This window comes from Mesoplodon densirostris, chromosome 4 (genome assembly GCF_025265405.1).
Source record: "Mesoplodon densirostris isolate mMesDen1 chromosome 4, mMesDen1 primary haplotype, whole genome shotgun sequence".
Taxonomy (NCBI): domain Eukaryota; kingdom Metazoa; phylum Chordata; class Mammalia; order Artiodactyla; family Ziphiidae; genus Mesoplodon; species Mesoplodon densirostris.
In genome coordinates this window covers 172,117,656-172,140,733 of record NC_082664.1, presented here as the reverse complement: position 1 = coordinate 172,140,733, position 23,078 = coordinate 172,117,656, and the positions used below count along the sequence as shown (strand labels likewise).

The window sequence follows — 23,078 nt, the reverse complement described above, 5'->3', positions numbered from 1 at the left end:
CTGTAGCTTGAGAAGGTAAGGTACAAATATGACTCCCTGTGGAAACTATATTCCCAAATCGCATGAATAAAAATAGCATACCAATGAATACTGGTGCCCAATGGAAGCCCGTCATCTAAATATTTTCTACGTCTAAGGATTTTAGTGATTAAATATCCCAATGGCATGAATCTATAAAGACAAGAAGGTGGGCAAACCCACTTAAGTCAGCCCAATTCAGTGCAAGGGAGGAAAAAGTGTTTTTCACTACCTTCCTAGGTTTTCTGGCTGGGACCCTATAAATTGGACTGACAAAATTCAGATTAACAAAGGAAAGACATGCACATTTATTTATTTACTTATTTATTTTATTTTTTATTTATTTTTGTGTGTGTGTGTGTGTTTCTTGGAATACTTTATTCTGACACCTCCAGTTACTGTGACAACTATGTAAATCTTAATTGATAATTACATTGAAATACTTGCTATATTTTAATTCTAATACAATGAAATTATATTTTAGTACAAAAATAAGTATGGACAAATTTTTAAAATTTAAAACAAAAGCAGACTACTGATGCAGAATTGAGTGGAGATGGCAAAACTCATACTATGATCAGAATAGAAAAGAAGAGACTGGAAGAAAAATATTTCACACTTTACTGTGAATGACAATTGCAATTTACCACAGAATAAAGCAGAGACGATTTCTGTTTTGTTAAAAAAAAACCAGAAACATTAGAGACATTTATAGCAAATATGATGAATTTGATAAGAAGTTCCTTCTCAACAGTCAAAAAATAATCGACTAGGAGATTGGTTCCAGATGGCAGAGTAGAAGGACGTGCTCTCACTCCGTCTTGTGACAGCACCAGAATCACAACTAACTGCTGAACAGTCATCCACAGGAAGACACTGGAACTCACCAAAAATGATACCCCACATCCAGAGACAAAGGAGAAGCCACAATGAGATGGTAGGAGGGGTGCAATCACAATAAATCAAATACCGTAACTGCTGGGTGGGTGACTCACAAACTGGAGAACACTTATACCACAGAAGTCCACCCACTGGAGTGAAGGAATGTCTGAGCCCCACATCAGGCTTCCCAACCTGGGGGTCTGGCAACAGGAGGAGAAATTCCTAGAGAATCAGACTTTGAAGTCTAGCAGTATTTGATTGTAGGACTTCAACAGGACTGGGGGAAACAGAGACTCCACTCTTGGAGGGCACACACAAAGTAGTGTGTGCATCGGGACCCAGGGGAAGGAGCAGTGACCCATAGGAGACTGAAACAGACATACCTGCTAGTGTTGGAAGGTCTCCTGCAGAGGCGGTGGGTGGCTGTGTCTCACCATGAGGCCAAGGACACTGGCAGCAGAAGTTCTGGGAAGTACTCCTTGGCATGAGTCTTCCCAGAGTCCACCATTAGCCCCACCAAAGAGCGTGGGTAGGCTCCAGTGTTGGGTCTTAGGCCAAACAACCAACAGGGAGGGAACCCAGCCCCACCCATCAGCAGACAAGCAGATTAAAGTTTTACTGAGCTCTGCCCACCAGAGCAACATCCAGCTCTACCCACCACCAGTCCCTCCCATCAGGAAACTTACACAAGCCTCTTAGATAGCCTCATCCACCAGAGGGCAGACAGCAGAAGCAAGAAGAACTACAATCCTGCAGCCTGTGGAACAAAAAACCACATTCACAGAAAGATAGACAAGACGAAAAGGCAGAGGGCTATGTACCAGAAGAAGGAACAAGATAAAACCCTAGAAAAACAACTAAATGAAGTGGAGATAGGCAACCTTCCAGAAAAAGAATTCAGAATAATGATAGTGAAGATGATCCAGGACCTCAGAAAAAGAATGGAGGCAAAGATCGAGAAGATGCAAGAAATGTTTAACAAAGACCTAGAAGAATTAAAGAACAAACAGAGATGAACAATACAGTAACTGAAATGAAGAATACACTAGAAGGAATCAATAGCAGAATAACTGAGGCAGAAGAGCGGATAAGTGACCCAGAAGACAGAATGGTGGAATTCACTGCTGCGGAAGAGAATAAAGAAAAAAGAATGAAAAGAAATGAAGACAGTCTAAGAGACCTCTGGGACAACATTAAACACAACAACATTCACATTATAGGGAACCCAGAAGGAGAAGAGAGAGAGAAAGGAGCCAAGAAAATATTTGAAGAGATTATAGTCGAAAATTTCCCTAACATGGGAAAGGAAATAGCCACCCAAGTCCAGGGAGGGCAGAGGGTCCCACACAGGATGAACCCAAGGAGAAACATGCCGAGACACATAGTAATCAAAATGGCAAAAATTAAAGACAAAGAAAAATTACTGAAAGCAGCAAGGGAAAAATGACAAATAACATACAAGGGAACTCCCATAAGGTTAACAGCTGATTTCTCAGCAGAACCTCTAAAAGCCAGAAGGGATTGGCATGGTATATTTAAAGTGATGAAAGGGAAGAACCTGCACCAAGATTACTCTACCCATCAAGGATCGCATTCAGATTCGACAGAGAAATCAAAAGCTTTACAGACAAGCAAAAGCTGAGAGAATTCAGCACCACCAAACCAGCTCTACAACAGTACTAAAGGAACTTCTCAAAGTGGTAAACACAAGAGAAGAAGAGGACTTACAAAAGCAAACCCATAACAATTAAGAAAATGGTCATAGGAACATACATATCTATAATTACCTTAAACGTGAATGGATTAAATGAGCCAACCAAAAGACACAGGCTTGCTGAATGGATATACAAACAAGACCCGTATATATGCTGTCTACAAGAGACCCACTTCAGACCTAGGGACACATACAGACTGAAAGTGAGGGGATGGAAGAACATATTCCATGCAAATGGAAATCAAAAGAAAGCTGGAGTAGCAATACTCATATCAGATAAAATAGACTTTAAAGTAAAGAATGTTACAAGAGAAAAGGAAGGACTACATAATGATCAAGGGATCAATTTAAGAAGAAGATATAAGAATTATAAATATATATGCACCCAACGTAGGAGCACCTCAGTACATAAGGCAACTGCTAACAGCTCTAAAAGAGGAAGTCAACAGTAGCACAATAATAGTGGGGGACTTTAACACCTTACTTACACCAATGGACAGATCATCCAAAATGAAAATAAATAAGAAAACAGAAGCTTTAAATGACACAATAGACCAGATACATTTAATTGATATTTCTAGGACATTCCATCCAAAAACAGCAGATTACACTTTATTCTCAAGTGCGAACGGGACATTCTCCAGGATAGATCACATCTTGGGTCACAGATCAAGCCTTGGTAAACTTAAGAAAATTGAAATCACATCAAGCATCTTTTCTGACCACAACGCTATGAGATTAGAAATCAGTTACAGGGAAAATAACGTAAAAAACACAAACACATGGAGGCTAAACAATACGTTACTATATAACTAAGAGATCACTGAAGAAATCAAAGAGGAAATCAAAAAATACCTAGAGATAAATGACAATGAAAACACGACGATCCAGAACCTATGGGATGCAGCAAAAGCAGTTCTAAGAGGGAAGCTTATAGCTATACAAGCCTACCTCAAGAAACAGAAAAATCTCAAATAAACAATCTAACATTACACCTAAAGGAACTTGAAAGGAAGAACAAACAAAACCCAAAGTTAGTAGAAGGAAAGAAATCATAAATATCAGAGCAGAAATAAATAAAATAGAAACAAAGAAAACAATAGCAAAGATCAATAAAACTAAAAGCTGGTTCTTTGAGAAGATAAATGAAATTGATAAACCGTTAGCCAGACTCATCAAGAAAAAGAGGGAGAGGACTCAAGTCAATAAAATTAGAAATGAAAAAGGAGAAGTTACAACAGACACTGCAGATATACAAAGCATCCTAAGAGACTACTACAAGCAACTCTATGCCAATAAAATGGACAACCTGGAAGAAATGGACAAATTCTTAGAAAGGTATAACCTTCCAGACTGAACCAGGAAGAAATAGAAAATATGAACAGACCAATCACAAGCACTGAAATTGAAACTGTGATAAAAAATCTTCCTACAAACAAAAGTGCAGGACCAGCTGGCTTCACAGGTGAATTCTATCAAACATTTAGAGAAGAGCTACACCCATCCTTCTCAAACTCTTCCAAAAAATTGCAGAGGAAGGAACACTGGCAAACTCATTGTATGAGGCCACCATCACCCTGATACCAAAACCAGACAAAGATACTACAAAAAAAGGAAATTACAGACCACTTTCACTGATGAATATAGATGCAAAAATTCTCAACTAAACCTAGCAAACAGAATCCAACAACACACTAAAAGCATCGTGCACCATGATCAAGTGGGATTTATCCCAGGGATGCAAGGATTCTTCAGTATATGCAAATCAATCAATGTGATACACCATATTAACACATTGAAGAATAAAAACCATATCATCATCTCAATAGATGCAGAAAAAGCTTTTGAAAAAATTCAGCACCCATTTATGATAAAAACTCTCAAGAAAGTGGGCATAGAGGGAACCTACCTCCACATAATAAAGGCCATATTTGACAGACCCACAGCAAACATCATTCTCAATGGTGGAAACTGAAAGCATTTCCTCTAAGATCAGGAGCAAGATATGGATGTCGACTCTCACCACTGTTATTCAACATAGTTTTGGAAGTCCTAGCCACGGCAATCAGAGAAGAAAAAGAAATAAAAGGAATACAAATTAGAAAAGAAGAAGTAAAACTGTTACTGTTGCAGATGACATGATACTATACATAGAGAATCCTAAAGATGCCACCAGAAAACTACTAGAGCTAATCAATGAATTTGGTAAAGTTGCAGGATACAAAATTAATGCACAGAAATCTCTTGCATTCCTATACACTAATGATGAAAAATCTGAAAGAGAAATCAAGAAAACACTCCCATTTACCATTGCAACAAAAAGAATAAAATACCTAGGAATAAACCTACCTAGGGAGACAAAAGACCTGTATGCAGAAAACTATAAGACACTGATGAAAGAAGTTAAAGATGATACCAACAGATGGAGAGATATACCATGTTCTTGGATTGGAAGAATCAATATTGTGAAAATGACTATACTACCCAAAGCAATCTACAGATTCAATGCAATCCCTATGAAATTACCAATGACATTTTTTACAGAACTAGAACAAATAATCTTAAAATTTGTATGGAGACACAAAAGACTCTGAATAGCGAAAGCGGTCTTGAGGGAAAAAAAAGGAGCTGGAGGAATCAGACTCCCTGACTTCAGACTATACTACAAAGCTACAATAATCAAGACAATATGGTACTGGCACAAAAAGAGAAATATAGATCAATGGAACAGGATAGAAAGCCCAGAGGTAAACCCACGCCCCTGTGGTTGACTAATCTATGACAAAGGAGGCAAGGATATACTATGGAGAAAAGACAGTCTCTTCAATAAGTGGTGCTGGGAAAACTGGACAGCTACATATAAAAGAATGAAATTAGAACACTCCCTAACACCATACACAAAAATAAATTCAAAAAGGATTAGTGACCTAAATGTAAGACCGGACATTATAAAACTCTTAGAGGAAAACGTAGGCAGAACACTCTTTGACATAAATCAGAGCAAGATCTTTTCTGATCCACCTCCTAGAGTAATGGAAATAAAAACAAACAAACAAAAAGAGACCTAATGAAACTCAAAATCTTTTGCACAGCAAAGGAAACTACAAACAAGACGAAAAGACAACCCTCAGAATGGGAGAAAATATTTGCAATTGAATCAACGGACAAAGGATTAATCTCCAAAATATATAAACAGCTCATGCAGTTCAATATTAAAAAAACAAACAACCCAATTCAAAAATGGGCAGAAGAGCTAAATAGACATTTCTCCAAAGAAGACATACAGATGGCCAAGAGGCACATGAAAACCTGCTCAACATCGCTAATTATTAGAGAAATGCAAATCAAAACTACAATGAGGTATCACCTCACACCAGTTAGAATGGGCATCATCAGAAAATCTACAAACAACAAATGCTGGAGAGGGTGTGTAGAAAAGGGAACCCTCTTGCACTGTTGGTGGGAATGTAAACTGATACAGCCACTATGGAGAACAGTATGGAGGTTCCTTTAAAAGCTAAAAATAGAATTATCATATGACCGAGCAATCCCACTACTGGGCATATACCCATAGAAAACCATAATTCAAGAAGACACATGCACCCCAATGTTCATTGCAGCACTATTTACCGTAGCCAGGTCATGGAAGCAACCTAAATGCCCACTGACAGACAAATGGATAAAGAAGAAGTGGTACATATATACAATGGAATATTACTCAGCCATAAAGAGGAATGAAACTGGGTCATTTGTAGAGACGTGGATGGATCTAGAGACTGTCATACAGAATGAAGTAAGTCAGAAAGAGAAAAACAAATATCGTATATTAACGCATGTATGTGGAACCTAGAAAAATGGTACAGATGAACCAGTTTAAAGGGCAGAAATAGAGACACAGATACAGAGAACAAACGTATGGACACCAAGGGGGGAAAGTGGTGGGGGAGGTGGCGGTAGGATGAATTGGGAGATTGGGATTGACGTATATACACTAATATGTATAAAATGGGTAACTAATAAGAACCTGCTGTATAAAAATATAAATAAAATAAAATTCGAAAATTCAAAAAAAATTATCGACTGAATTAGTCACCTGATATCGGAATTAAACATCGATCAATAAAAATTTTAAAGATTTTTAACAGAATCTGTGCTTGTAATTTTGGCCAGCTATGAAATGACTTAGATTCTTACACACACATATACAGAACCATTTTTTGATAGATAATAAAATGAATTATTATTTTACTTATGAATGTTTTAAAGAAACTTATGAGGAAACTACTGTAAGTGATATTTTACAAAAAGTGGGAGATTTTCAATTAAGCCAGCAAACAATCGTCCATAGTCTACAAGACCTTTCTAACAACATGAAAGATCAGTTAATACAAATTTGAAAAATTGCAAGGAATTTTTTTCAGCTTTTAATGCCTTGGGAAGTCTAAGAGACGCTCCCCAATTAATATTTGGGTACCTGTTTTCTCAAATTTGCGATAAATGTTGTCAACCCCTGGCCTAAAGTATGGAACTTGTGGCATAGTTAGTTTTTAATCTTTCCTACACATTTATTGTAATGAGATTTACGTGACACAGGAGCCTTCGTAAGGAAATGAATATCCCAAGGCAGGTAAAACCTGAGGGTTTTTATACTAGGTTTGATGAAGAGTGGAAAGTTGTGGAAAAAAATGTGATGGGGCAAAAGGATATGTGTTAATTGTAGTAAATTGAGGAAAAGTTAGCAAGGCCTGTTTGTTCAGATGCCCCTCAGAGCCCCTTGGTCTTCGGAGATAAGGACGTTCCTTTCCTCCTGGTATAAGGAGGTTGCCTCTCACATGGGGGTCTCTCGACTCAGTTCAGGGAGACCCGCCTGCACCTGCCATTTCTCAAATTCCTTCAGCAAAAAATATTCAGTTTTCCAAGTTGCCATATTTTGGAGTTGTGTGTTCTCAGCCCTGCCATCAGCAAACAATGAAGGTGAAATAAGAAAACTTTCTAAAGCTGAAGGCATTCGCAACCAAGACGTTCAATACAACATGGGTCTCAAATCCTAGACAGTTTATTTCATGTAGTTTTTAATTGGCTTTTTATAGACATGAACACACATTAAAACAAGAGTTTGGTTCCAATTTTTTTTTAATTTTGAAGAACAGTTATTTGCAAATCTCTGCTTGGATTAAGGTCTTAATAACCACACTTAACCATGAATGTGAAAATGTGAGCTGAAGGAACACTTTGGAGTACTCACCAAAGATTGACTCTGACCTTATCTGTGGAAGTTTCTGGTTCATAGTTGAACTCTGTGTGCTTTTGCATCCTTCCTACATGGTGTCTTTGACAGCGATGCCAACTGTACATGAAAAATGATAACAGGACATGTCCTTGGACGAGCCACTTTTCAAGACCTCTGACTCCAAGGGCTCTGAAGTTCAGCCAGTGACAGGCTGAAGCGAGATTTGGCTTCTCTCCTGGAGTGACTTACATTAAGGCTCTGGACTAGGTTCCCAGACAGACGCCATCCCCCTGCCCAGCCCAGGCCTTCGGGACTGTGCCAGTATCTCAATGGTGAGCCTGAAACTAAGCCTAAAAGGAAGCAGATGGTCTGTATTAAGAGATTTTCCATGACCTTCCTCATTTCTTCATTTCCTTTCTGTGAGATTTCATATTTGGGAACATATCCTCTGAATGTGACAGTGTAGCAGTGTTAGACTCAGCAATCCTGAGTCTCAGGGCACTCATTTCATAAAGAACATGCATCAGAAGGGAGCATTTGAGTTATCCTGTAAATGTTTTTAACTCACCAATAATGTTTATGCAGCAATCATGGATCCTGGGCCTGGAGATGGTTTTCCTGTTGTGAAATTTTGTGCCATTCCTTAAAGTAATAATATTATTACTTCTGAGTGGGGGACTAAAGTCCATTTCTAGCAATTCTTATCTTCCTTTTTATTTATTTTTTTATTCTCCTATTAGCTAGGGAAAATAAAAACTGCACAAGGAAAATCTCCCCATCCCATGCAGCAGTTCATTTTTTCCTTTTCATCCTAATTCTCAAAGAAGTAAATAATTGCATACAAAGGATACAAGCCAAGCTTTCTATTCTCTGAGTCTAAGGGACCAGCGTATTTATCTGTCTTTCTCTCTGTACCTCTTTGATTTGTATTAATAAAAAGATATTAAAATTTTTTTTCTAGAAAGCCAAATAAATGAAATCACACAGCTAGACAATTCTGTATGCAGGATAATGACTATCAATGATTTGGCAGATACATGACTTGATAATAGGGATACAAATACATTCATCTGTGTTTTCAAAGTTTTTCTAAAAGTAAAGACTATGGCAAGAAAAGAAAGGCACTAACTCAGACTTTTCAAAGAAAGGAACCTATAAATAAACTAATTGGGCTATCACTCGATTTGTATGTCAGATATGTAAGTACTGAGAGAACAATGTTTGTTTCAGCTGTTCTCATCAGTATGATTAATGACTACTTTAAAGTGCTTGATTCCATTTGTGTGCCAGCTGTTCTTGTGTAAAACAAACTGGGACTTTCTCAAGATAATCAGAGTGGGACTGTCTGGAGGGTTTGAGAGCTGATACCTGCGAGTTAGAAAAGGGAATGGATGGCTCTTAGCTGATTCTGATGAGATCAGACCCAGACTCCTGTGACTGAAATATATTCCTAAAGCAGATGCTTGTTACTGGGGGCTTGTAAATCAAGGGCCTGCCCCACGTGCGGGTTCTGCTTGGTGGAAAGGTCTGAGCCAATGGAGAGCCTTATGCGTGGTTAGCAAGTTAAAAAGAACCTAAGTAGTCTTAACCATACGAACTGATAGTACCTTCAAAGGTAAATATACAAGATGAGTCTTTCAAAATCACAGACAAGCTTGACCAAGCAGCAATAAGAAATCATCAAACCATGGAAGTAATACTGTGTCCTTTCCCAATGAAGCGGCCACACACAGGTCACACCCTGGGCGTAGGCAAGGTGTTGGTGATGGGGGCATGACTTCACAATTAGAAAATTGTGTATGCAGGATCATGATTTAGCAGATAAATGACTTGATAGTACAGATATAAATGGATTCATCTGGGTTTTTCAAAGTTCTTCTCAAAGTAAAGACTATGGAATCAAAAGAAAAGAGAAGCAAAATGGGGAATGATTTCGACTATGAGCTTCAAAGACATTGAGCATTTCTGTGTTTTCACTTCCTGTAGAGCAAGTTCAAAGGTAGCTGTGCCATCATTGTACCCTCTACACTGAAAGGCAAAAGGAAGTCAGACATGGGAATGATTTTCTTTACCACACAACTACTTTCAAAAGGATCCACATGAAATTGAGAATCCCATTGTAGTCTTTAAGGTCAGTTCGTTTATGGCACAAAGACAGTCAACAGATATTGTTCAGGCTTTCCCTGTGCTGGTCACTCTGCCTGTAAGGTGGATGCCAGACCTGAAATAGCTTTCCGTCTCACTGGGAGAGATCAAAGCATAATTGCTAAAGTTGTCAGATGCTTACTATTTTAGCACTGTACTGAGCGTGTACAACCACTATCTTATTTGTTCCTCAGAGCAGCTTTATGAGGTCATTATTATAGCTACATGCCCATTTTAGAGACAAGGACACCAAGCTATTTTCTCAACATCTCACCAGTAAGAATAGCAGAAGCAGGATTCTCACACCCAAGTCTCTCTGACCCCAAGGACCATGCATGGTCTGCATTACTACATGAGGAAAGGGGCAGTGCCAGGCAGTAAGCATGTGGGAAAATGTTGAGATGAGTGCCAACGTCAGTGTCATGGAAGGTCACCAGAAGAGCAAAAAGCATATTGAGGAAGCTCAGGGAAAAAGGTGAGGCTTAATCTGAATTTGGATTTGAACTTGTAGACCAAATATTAGTAGGATGCTATTGAGGATAACTACCGTACTTTCTCACTAATGCTCCTTCGGAGCTGCCAGCGAACGAAAATTGGCCTCATGAATCACTGAGTTGATCTTCTGTCACCTTTCTTATATAATTATAATTAATTACATATATATTTTTAACATTTTATAAATTTTGTGTCAAAATATATCAATCATCTCTATTTTATAGATGAGAAATTCCATGAAGCCTCATATACTGTAAGAATTGATGAAGCTATTGGGAGATAATTCTCCATGGATCTCCTTCTTTTGTGCATGTCTTACAAACAAAGGCTTCCTGACTGCCCTTTGCTCTAGACTGTCTCTTCAAGAATGTTAGTGAATAGCCCAGGAAGATATAGTGAAAAGGGCAGATGCTTCCTGCCTATGTATTGTAAAAGCTAGGTTCTCTGAGCTCCGTGTTCCTCTCCTGGAGCACAGCCCGCCATGCTTGCAGGCATCCATCTGGGTCTGTCCACATGGCCCCCATGAGACTTGGGAGCAAGGGTACCTGACACAATATGCTGTCTCATGCTGCTTGCTGTGCAGTGAGGAGTAAAGTCCTTTGTCTCTGACCCAGGTATCTTGTGTCTTATGCCAGCAACCATGAAACAGTGGCAGTTAGCTTGCGACTGGGGTGAAATCTCAGACCCTTCACGCTTCAGAAGATAGGAAAATTTTCTTTTTTAGAGAGGTCAAATTTTCCCTCATCCTTACTGAAAAATAATGCATCTGCTTTGGCATCCATCGGATTAATATCAAGTAGATCGATCTTAGAACCCAGAGAAACCAAGGAAGACAAAATGCCCTTGTGAGAGTCTCCCTTCGACGCTTAGTCAAGGTGCCCAGGGACTAGGCTAAGTACAGCCCTCTCCATGTCCACACCCTCAAAGTGCTCATCATCTAAAGCAAGGGTTGGCAAGCTGGCCCGTGAGCCAAATCTGGCCCACACCTGTTTTATTAAAGTTTATTGTCTAGAAGCATCTACTGCTGCTTCTGTACTGCAATAGCAGAGTTGAGTGGTCGCAGTAGAGACTGTATGGCTTGCAAAGCCTAAAATATTTACTATCTGACTCTTTTTTTTAGAATATTTTAAAAAATATATTTATTTATTTGGCTGCGCCAGGTCTTAGTTGTGGCATGTGGGCTCTTAGTTGTGGCATGCAGGATCTAGTTCCCTGACCAGGGATTGAATCCAGGCCCCCTGCATTAGGAGCATGGAGTCTGGACCACCAAGGAAGTCCCTACTATCTGACTCTTTAAGGAAAATATTTGCTAACCTCTGATCTAAAAGAAGAGACAGAGACATGAAGAATAAATAATTCCCTCAAAACATGCTAGAGGCCAAGGTATGAACAGAACATCATGTGAGAAAAGAAAAGAAAGCTATAAACGCGCACACGTACTCACATATAGGCATGTACAACCCCACCCCTCCATGTACACCCACACCTGTCATTTACATGCATGGTCTTACTTCATCCTTGCAGCAACTTTATTAGGCATATAGATTAGGAGCATCACCTCTACAGAAAAACTAGGTTTAAATTTAAGGATTTGCCAATTACTAGCTTAGTGACTTAGGGGTAAGTTACTTAACTTCTCTGTGCCTCACTTGCTAAACATGGGTAATATCACCTATACATCATAGGGTTACTGGAAGGATTAAACGAAGGTGTAGAATATAGCCTCTGACACATAGTAAACAACATGTAACTATTTGTTATCATTTATCTCCATTTTCCACATGAGTAAATTGAGGGCCAGAGAGGTTGAGTAATTTTCTCAACATCACATAACTAGAAAAAGGTAGATGCAGAACTTAATCTCAGCTCTGACTCACAAATCTGGGCTTTTTGCCACTATTATTCTATTGCTTGTCAATAATAAAAGCTTATTAAATTTATAAGTAAAATCACCACAATAAAATTTCTTTACCTTTTCCAACAATGCTTTCTATTTTTCAAATTGTGATTTGTGGCTTATTGGCATATCCTACAGGTCTTTTGCACTGTGTGAGTTCCACGAGGGTCTTACTTGAATTCACTGTATTAATATATTCATGCCTAACACTCGATAGTTGTCCTTTAAAGTCAAGTCTACTTTTATTATTAAAATAATGATGTTTCTGGTTTTAAAAGCATACGCCTAAGCAAAGGTTTTGCTAGTGATCTATATAATAATAAGGTAATTTTAAATTAAGAATAGTACTTTTAAATTCTAAACTCTAGATAAGTGATTTGATACTATTGTATTGCTCTAAAAATATACCCAAACTGGTGATATGTTCCATATAGTTTTCATATTGTCAGTTTATCTTACCCTTATTATTCAACTGAGCTAAAAAAAAAAAAAACCACCAGTAATTGGTTTATAGCCTTTCTAGGAATGGTTCTAAGGGAAAATGTACTGTCTCCTGAAACCCCCTATCTCGTATCTCCAGATTACTGCCTTTGGCAGAGGGATAGTATGGAGAAATCTTGCTGAGAAACGTGACTATTTAAAGAACTTCATGTCAATAAAAAGGAAAAGTCAGTATCCATTTGATTTGACATATTATTTTGAGCTTCTAGAAAATATCTTCCATGACTGACAATGCTGCTTCTTTGACAAGGAAATAATACATGTGCAATCTGATGTGTATTTACTAAAAGTGGAGGGCAATTATTACCTAGAACCTAAGCGAGAGAGACACTATACAAAAAATCATCTCTAAGATGAAAAAAAAATGTCTCTTTGGTCTGCACCAGACTGAAAAATGTGGTGTCTACCTGAACAACATCTTAGTGGCTCTGCATGGAACTTTTCCCTCATTCCATTTTGATGTTTTGGCCATTGGCCTATGAAAACTATTTCCAGAACTTGCCAGGAGGTTGTTTTTCAAAGATGTTATTTTCTATATTGCATTTGTCATCTGTATGAAGCTCCCAAAGAAGAATTCCCCTGGTCTTTGTTCCTCTTGGGAAGCTGTTTTGTGCTTTTATCTAGTGGACCCTATTACCAATCATGTAACTGATAGCATTCCCCTCTGCACTGGCTGCTAGAAAGTTTTGAGTCAAATTTTCACTTACCTCTAACAAATACGCAGGATTTTCATGGACTGCGTTTTGAATTCTAAGCTTATTCCTGGCCTTGTCAAACTTTCTTTCCTACACTTATGCCTGTTTTTCATTTATTTTTATCTTGTTACATCTTATGTATCTTTTTAATCCACTTTGAATGCTTTCTGGATCAAGAGAGACTTGGAAATGCTTAGACAGATATGTATCCTATAATCTGTGCTCTCTTCATGAAACTGGGTGATAAATATAATTACCACACCATTTGATGTAAGGAACCTTATTTTGAAATAAAGAATTACACATTCTTTGAAATTACACATTGGTTCATACAGAATAATCTTCACTTTAATTTCTAAAATCAAACTCACTTTTGAAAACCTTCTAGCAAAATGATTAGACGGGTCAACTTTAGACTTAAACCCTGGCTAAGAAAATGTATACTTCATGAGATTCATTTTCTCTTGCCATTTGAAATGGGTGCTTGCTCCCCATTTTGTGCTCAATATTGAAAACACAATTCCTCAGCAAAGATTTACTTTATACTTACATTTCAAAATTTTCCAGAAAAGAACTTTTAAGTCATGTAAATTTGAAGTCACAGTTTTGTGACCCAGCATTCAAATGTGCAAAAAGCATATCAGAATTGTTTTTAACTGAAGGTATGTTTCCAAGTCAATATAGACAAGTGCAGTGTATGGAAATAGTTTTTAGAAATATTTTTAGTTCAGTGAAGTATACTAAACAGTGTTCTTAATGATAAATTTGGGAAAATATGAACAAAAAATTTTAGAAAGGAATTTGTGATACTAAAATAGATCTACAAATATTCAAAATATCAATAATCTTACTTTATGGGAGTGAGACAAGGCGACTGAAGGCACAAAAAAACATGGACTTGATTTAACCAAGTCTTCCTGGAGCATCTGGAACATGAAGAATGACAGTCATAGGGCACCGTCCTGGGAACAGTAGCTGGGTGCTTCTACACATGATCCCCAAAGGGCAGAGATGCTCCTTAGGAAACAGCGGGCTGGATTAATTTCGAGAATAATAAGCTTTACACAAGTGTAATCTGATCTCATCAGACTGAATACTTGCCAAAAGCCTGAACTCAGAAGCACGACCAAGTCCAATCCTAGTGACCTCATTTCTACACAGGGAGAGCATTTCTAATATTTTTATTTAAAGAAATATTGATAAAATCTACCGGTGAACTTCACAGAAAGCGTATATAATGAATTTCTTGTTTGAACACCTTTTGTGTTCATTTGGAAGTTTAGAGAAATCTGTAAAGATCTGCCTCTCGGCTTCTTAACTTTATCAGTGCCCCTGGATGGAACATGAGGTCAACTATGTATGTTTCCAGGGGAGGGAGAGCCCCAGTCACCCCCTTTTGGGATTCATTCATCAGCTTGACTTCATTCCAGGCTCTGCCATACTCCCCGCGAACCAGAGAGCAGCCGATGCCAATTCTGTCAGCCAGAGCCTGTGGGGAGAAAACACGAGATCAACCAAGAGTGAGGAGGGGAAGGGGCGGAGAAAAAGCCTTGGTTGAAAGACCCACCTTGGTCCAAGGTGAAATATACACTCTTGCAGAACAACAACAACGAAGTGCTTAGAAAGGAGGCTGGAAAAAAGGTGGAGTGTTGTGATAGGAGTTGGTAAAATGTGATAAGTTCCCCTGTTGCTCAAGATTCTGTGGACTCAAAATCTCTGTGTAGGTCCTGCTGGGAAGGGACATTTTTCAGGCAGTTGCGCTGCATCGTATCAGCACAAGATTGATAACGTAATTGGAGAAAAGCTGTTCCACGGGCTTTCAGCTCTAGTGCATCTATCAATCTTTCCACGCTCCTGGGCTGCTCCTTGGGTGTGATACGCAGTGGGATGGAATGGCAGGACTGGAGTGGCGGGGACCTGTTTCTAGCCCATTGGTTCTGTGTGGTGTAGACAGGTGTTTTGGAGCCGGAGGGGCAGAACTGTGAGCGGTTGGGCCTTCTTGGGCCGCCTGATGCCCTGTCCTCAGGGGTTGCATATGTTCCTCGGAAGCTGTCTCTTCAATTTGTCCTGATTTTAAAAGCACTTTTTAAATAATCTGGAAACTTCCTAGCCACGTCATTAGTGGATAAGAGAGCTGGCTTATGGGACCTCAGTTCCCAGACCAGGGATTGAACCCAGGGCTCCAGCAGTGAACATGCCAAGTCCTAGCCACTGGACCGCCAGGGAGTGCCCAGAGTCTGAGTTCTTAACCTCAGCTGAGTTGAATCTGGAAGTATCTATTTTCTTTGTGAAGTAGGAAACAAGGCTTAGGGAAGAAGGCAGATGTGGGGCACAGCTGCTGAGGAAAACAGAAAAAGCCCGTGGCCAGGAGCTGGAAAAGACGGCCAGGCAGCACGTGCATCCACCACCTTGGACCCTGAATTGGCTGTGGCACATCCCACCGTCGCGTTCTGCAGCCCGAGAGTCACTGTGGGACGGGCATGCAGTCGGATTGGCCCAGTGTGGGCAGGCAGGGCGGAGGGGCGGAGGGACTGGGGCCCGCAGACGAGGGAAGTCAGTGAGCAGGTTACACGGTCTGTGGACAGTTTATCTAGGCTTCCACGGAGAAAAGGAGCTGGAAGAAAACGGGAAGATGAAGAGTATATGTAGGGGGAGTGAACGCTTTGGGAGGAATGGAAGGATAACACGTTCTACCGGTGAGTGTTGGTGTTCAAGATTCAGTGGTAGGCAAGACCTGGATGATTAACTGCATGACTCAGGTGAGGTGTGAGGGTAATGAATTCAGTCTGCTGTAACGTTATGAACTGAAATGTTTCCCCTTGAGATTCCTGTTTTCTTTCTGAAGGTGGGTCCCTTAAGAGGCAGTCATGAGGGTGAAGCCCCCATGATGGGAATTGTGCCCTTATTAGAGGAGGAAGGGCCCTCCCCCTACTCTGAAATACAAGGATACGGTACGAAAGCGGCAACTGCCGACCAAGAAGTGGGCCCTCACCAGACACTGAATCTCCTGGCACCTTGATCTTGGACTTCTCAGCCTCCAGAACTGTGAGCAATAACTGTTATTGTTTAAGCCACCCCATGTGTGGTACTTGGTTATAGTGGCCTGAGAAGACTAACACAGTGCCTACAAGACACACAAGGGCAGCTAGCTACAGGGTAAACAGACAGATAGACCTGGAATCAGGAGCGGCTTGTGGGACAGAGGAAATGATCTAGAAACCTGAGGCATGTAAGTCGTATTTAAGGTGATGTAGGAGGATGCCGTCACCAAACAAAGTACGTAAAGGGAGAAAAGAGAAGAGCCTGGGACAGAACCTTGAGTTCTGGGTCAGGACCCCAACATTTAAGACAAGGGTGGAGGAAAAGAGGTCTCCAAAGGAGACAGAGATGAAGTGGCAAGAGAGGACAGAAGTTACTAAAGGAAGTGGTGTTAAAAAAAGAGAAGGATCAGTGACAAATTCTTTCACGTATCAAGCAAGACAGAAAACAGATCACTGTGATCCTTCTTGGGAGGGAACAAGGGCCAGACTGCAGGGAGTTGGGGATGAAACTGAGGTCAAGGAGTGACTAGGAGTTGAGATGACTCAGAATTTAGACCGGGAATGAGAATTATCTTCAGATAGAAGCAGTATGGTAGGTTTTGGCTCAGATAGGCATGGGTTCAAATTCCAGCTGTATCTCTGGTTGTCCTTGGGTAAATTCCTTCTCTAAGTATCAATTTTCTTATCTTTAAAACAAAGGTAGTAATTTCAACGTTTGGCATATTTGAGACTCTTCACAATTACGTTTATTAAGTGCCTGGCACATAAGCTCAAAATGATGGTGGTCATGGTGATAGGCGCTTATAGGAGTAGTTGTAGATATAATGAGAAAAGATTTATGTTTTCTCTTTAAATGTTTTGGACTTAAGTTTAGATTTTAAAGGTAAAACATCTAGTAGAGAGAAAGAGATTTAAGATGGGAGAGAAGAATTGATAGAGCAAGAAATCCAAGGAAATAGGAAAGACTGGCATTTGGATTATAAACAGAATTGGCTTGGAACTGGAGGTAAGATGCAATGAGGTTTATAGGTGTTCAGGAGAGGTTAGGAAGTTTATACATTTAAGTCTATGGCTCTGAAACAATTTCCTCAGCTCCTGTTATACTCCAGACACTGGATACAATGGAGGAAAAAAAAAAGATCACCCCCTCCCTTAAACCTGATCCTGACCCAGTGTCCACATCTCTGTGAATGATGCCATCATTTCCAGTTACCCTGCCCAAATCCTGGAAATCATTTTCTTCTTCTCATGCCGTTTCTCACACCACCGCTAGGCAGTCAACAACTCCTTTCAGTTTTATCTCTTACATCTCCTGCCAAACTCACCTCTCGTTCACAGCCTCCACCATGGCTTTAGTATCGGGCTCCAGTGACCTTCCAGTCGGTCTTCCCGTCTCCAGTCTTTCCCCTGTTCTAGTTCATTCCCCATTCTGTTGCCTGAGTGGTCTTTCAAAATCACTTTCCCCTTAACTTTTAGTGGTTACTCACAGATTTTAAGATCAAGTACAAACTCACATGGTGCTTTACTGTCTGGTGCTTTAGCCTTATCCAACCCCTCCCCACTTTTCTGGATCCAGACCAACTACTCTACATCCCTCAAATGGACCACTGACTCTCATACCTGTTATTTTAAATAAAATATTTGTATTGTTTAGAACACCCTTGTCTTCCTTCTTTACCTGCTGAAATCCTATGTAGCCTCTAATTCTGAGGCCACATATCACTTCCTCCCTTGAAACTTTCCCTGACGTCACCTGAGAACCTGCAAGTCTGGCTTAAGTCCCCCTTGAATGCAGAGACTGTCACTTTATTTATTTATTTTTTAAAAAATGTTTTTATATTAATTAATTTATTTTTGGCTGCCTTGGGTCTTCATAGTGGTGCGCAGGCTTCTCACTGCGGTGGCTTCTCTTGTTGCGGAGCACAGGCTCTGGGTGCATGGGCTTCAGTAGTTGTGGTGCGTGGGCTTCAATAGTTGTGGCACTTGGGCTCAGTAGTTGTGGCTCGCGGGCTCTAGAGCGCAGGCTCGGTAGTTGTGGCACACAGGCTTATTTGCTCTGGGGCATGTGGGATCTTCCCAGACCAGGGCTCGAACCCGTGTCCTCTGCATTGGCAGGCAGATTCTTAACCACTGCGCCACCAGGGAAGTCCCGAGACTGTCACTTTAGTATCCATATATTCCCAGACCTTGGAAGAGGCCCTGGCCTAGAGTAGGTGTGTGATAAATGTTGAATGAATATGTTTCCAATAGTCTGGTGAATATACGTGTGTGTATGTATATACACATACATATATATGCCAAATATAAGTACATCTAAATGACAGGATTAATATCATCCAGTTAATTGTTAACAACTGGCTCACTCCACAATGATAAAGACAAAACATTTTTACCTAGTGGGAAATGAGCAAAACATCTTAAATACCTTGAAAAGCAAAGCTCGATGGTAGAAGATTCCTTTTTTGATCAGTCCAATTGGTACAACATTGGATTTAAGTTGAAACTTTAGTTCACTTATATGAAGTTCCCAGCTGAAATCATGTAGTTTTTCTTTTGGAATTTTACCGCCCATTTTTTCTGCCACGTACCTGTGTCAATTACAGTGAGATTGAATCAATCAAGTTTAATATCTCACTTTGGATGCTTTGAGTATAAATATCTCTGTAATTATACTTGTAAAAGATACTTTCCCTCTGATTTTTGTTTGCTTTACTTTAAAAAATGTATTTACTATAAGTTAACATTATGTTTACTATATTTAAACTATCTTACATAAACTGAAATTCTAACATTTCATTCAGCAGGAAGAAAGAAATGAATGCTAATTTTCCCAATATTTATAGCAAGATACAAATCAATATCACACTACATTTGTATCAACACAGTTTTTAAATGTTATCTTACTCTTGGAAAGTATTTTCAAATGTTTGAATCTGAAATCCAAGGCATTGTCCTGACATGTGGTCCGTCTTTTAAGGAATTTAAACTCAGAGACAAAGACAAACATACAGGACCATTGTGAACCCTGAGGTTCACAAATCTTTTCAAGTTTTATCATCTTTTTCTTTTAAATTTTATCATTTTTTTTTTAATTTAGAGAAAGACATGGCATTTACGTAACACTGAGGTTAGAGGAGAGAGGAAGAGGCAAAAAGGGAAAAATTACTAACAGTTAGGCGAGGAGGTGAGGTGCGGGGGTGTACTTTGCCTGTGAGTTTCTCCTAAGCTTAGGCTCTCACTAAAGATGTCAGTAAGCACACCTGCAAAAATCCTCTGTCAACTGAGGCTGCTACATCATGGAGTAAAGGCAGGATTGCCCATTGTAAAGAAAGAATTTCCTCTTGCTGTACGTGGAACCAAGTGAAGAAGAACAATGGTGAAAACCAAGAGAAAGGATTAGGCAGAAAACTGACCCTCAGTGCCAGCCAGGTGTCCTGTAACAGCCTCTATGAGCCAAAGGCATGGGGACACATCTCTGTATCGCTCTCTTGGTGTGGGTTCAGGTTAAAAAAACAATTATTTGGGAATGATGAAAACTATTTCTGATAGGAACAAAGCATGAGGAAATTTGACAAGTGTTGAAGTGAGCTAAGTCAGAGTTCTGCTTGAGTCATCATTTCTGAAGGACACCAAGGAAAACTTCGGTAGCCAAAAACGCTCCCTTCCAGAGTCGCCTGACAAGAAGTCAGTGATCTGGCGGCTGTGTTTCTTGCAGTTGTCACATCCAGGTTTGGTGCCTGCAATTCACTTCTATTTGGAGAAGGTACAAGCCCCCACGGAGATTGCAGCTGTTGCAGAAGCCAGGAGCTCACGACTGTCTGGTGTCAGTCACGAAGGCGAGCCTCCATTTCTAGAGATTTCCTGTCAGTCATAAAGTCAGGTTCTCAGCCTTCTCTTAGCGGAATCAGATTAAATGCTCTCATTTAGGAGGCGACCTCACTGGCTTATACAGCATGCCGAACCATCTCTTAGAATACCCACAATCCCAGTTTGGAGCAACGTGAAACACAAAATATCAGACATATAACATAAAAATAAGGGATGGCTATTTGTATTAGAAAACAACTTGTGAGTTTACAAATAATTCAAAATAGGATTCCTTCATTCATAACTTCTTTAGGATCACCCTGAAAGATGCTTTTCCTGGTTTAGCTGGAGAATATGACCTAGGCATTTTTCTTGAAGTAATTTCCAGCTCCTAGCTCTGATTCTTGGCAGAAATATGATCTAAAATAGAAATGGAGGATTTATTTCCAATTCATTGTGTTTCTGCTTCAGAGTCAGAGGCAGGGTGCTATACAAGTTCGGTTTTATTATGGTGTAGTTGTTTGAAAATTGGCTAAAAAGTGCAAATCAGTAACATCAAAAACATTTTTCAGACATTGAAAATGTGTATGTATATATAGACACTTACTTTGCCAGAACCTCCACCTGTTCCTTGATCCTGGGGATGGGAAGTATGGATCTGGTCACTTCATACACATACACACGGAAGTCAGGATCGGAGGGAGGGAGCCATTCTTTATCAGGGCTTCCTTCTCCAGCCGGTTCTGGCGCTACTGCAAGCTCTTCCTCCTCCTCCACGTCTTCCTCTTCTGTTTTTCCTCTGCCTTTCCTTAGAGAGTAAACAATAGCAATCAAAATCACAGAGCGAATAAGCACTAACTGTGCTCTGTGTTGATCTGAAGAGCATCGCAGGAATACAGTATTTTATATATACCTCAACAACAATACCATACAGAGTTTTCAAATTTTCCATGACAATGATAGAGTTTTATAGTCTCTATATTTTGCCGGAGAAATTATTTTTCAAGAGATTACTACATGACTGATATATATTATGAAAATCATTGCTTTTCTGTACCATTGCTTATCAAGATATTTGGTACATTGTCGGTATGTAATAAATATTTATGGAATTGGGAAAAAATAGGTTGCCTCCTCAGAGAGTCTATGCCAGTCTTATATCATCTCTTGCTTCAGTTGAGACCTTCTGCAAGAACAACTTGGATCCCACTTTTAAGAACAATTATCCAAAACATGGAAAAAGACAAAAACAAAATAAGGATGGCATGGAATTTCCATGTCATGCAGGGGCAAAGACTCATGCAAAGTTTATCTAGGGAAATGTATTTAGTTCTGTACTTAGGGAAAATAGAATGTACTTAGTAAACAGTAAAGATACTGTTTAATTAAAAGATACTCTTTTTTTTTTTTTTTTTTTTTTTTTTTTTTTGCAGTATGTGGGCCTCTCACTGTTGTGGCCTCTCCCGTTGCGGAGCACAGGCTCCGGACGCGCAGACTCAACGGCCATGGCTCACGGGGCCAGCCGCTCCGCGGCATGTGGGATCCTCCCAGACCGGGGCACAAACCCGTGTCCCCTGCATCGGCAGGCGGACTCTCAACCACTGCGCCACCAGGGAAGCCCCTAAAAGATACCTTAATGAAAAGTTCCAGACTTAGAGAAGTTACTACTTAACATACAGATTTTTGTTTAGTAGAGGTGCAAATTATTTCTGTTCCATGGAAAAGATACTCCCAAAGGTTAAAATCTTTTTCTAACATTCCTTAATTAAATTGGATATAAATGCATATATTCTCAAATGATCTTTGAACCAGTATTAATATCTTACTAATTCTCTCATGAGTGGAACAAAACAGTAACAGGGGTTCTCATTCCAGGTAACAGGGAGTAAGCACACTTCACCCTGTGTCTCCTACTGAATACAGTCATAAAACCTGGACAGGGTGCATGCAATAGCTATTTGAAAACTCTGAAAAATAATTCACAACAGGAAGATCAGAGAAGACTGACATTTGAATGACTTCAGAACTGACAGTGAGCTTATATTTTAATTTTCCTCCAATATTCTCCAAGCTGAACTAAACATAGCCCCAAGTCTGGAAGTGGGCATCAGCACAAAGGGAGCCCAAGGAGAAGCCTGACTGAGAAACAGGAAAGAGAGACAATGGAGGAAAACCCTTTTTAAAATTTTTTTTCTTATTTTTATCCATTATCTTGTACCCCATCTTCTAAGGAAGCTTGTGACGGTGGTGGCAGCGGTGACATTAAGGTCCCTAAGAGTCTAAAACTGCCTTATACTTGCTCAGTCCTCCTGCTGTTTGGCTGTGGACATGGATGCAGTCATGGCAAGAGTGTAGCAGCACAGGGTAGATAAAGGTTTTTTTGGCTTGAGGACCAAAAGGGAAGCTCCAAGGAACCAAAAAAGACAAGGGAGATCATGGAGAGGGAGGAGCTCAGGAAAGCAACCCTATAAAATGGTTTATATATTCCTAGGCTTACTTCCAAGCTGTGTGTGCATAGTTCTGATCCTAAACGGCACATACATAGATTTTGAAGATGGAACTATGGTATAAATTACCGCCCAAGTCCCATACTGGACACTATTGCACACATGCAGGGCTGATCCAAATAGCACCGCAAAGCCTTTGAAAATGG

At 39.8% G+C, this 23,078-nt stretch overlaps 1 protein-coding gene across 2 annotated transcripts in view; it reads right to left on the bottom strand.

The window, feature by feature from the left end:
- Positions 1-14,856: 14,856 nt before the first annotated feature.
- Positions 14,857-23,078, bottom strand: part of ARMC3 (armadillo repeat containing 3) — a 92,053-nt gene continuing 83,831 nt past the window's right edge. For both annotated transcript variants that reach the window (XM_060095450.1, XM_060095451.1), the window contains exons 16-18: positions 21,033-21,233; positions 19,044-19,206; positions 14,857-15,066 (exon numbers count right to left, since the gene is read on the bottom strand). In XM_060095450.1, the coding sequence (XP_059951433.1) occupies positions 14,857-15,066; positions 19,044-19,206; positions 21,033-21,233 (574 nt within the window). The remainder of the gene's footprint in view (positions 15,067-19,043; positions 19,207-21,032; positions 21,234-23,078) is intronic.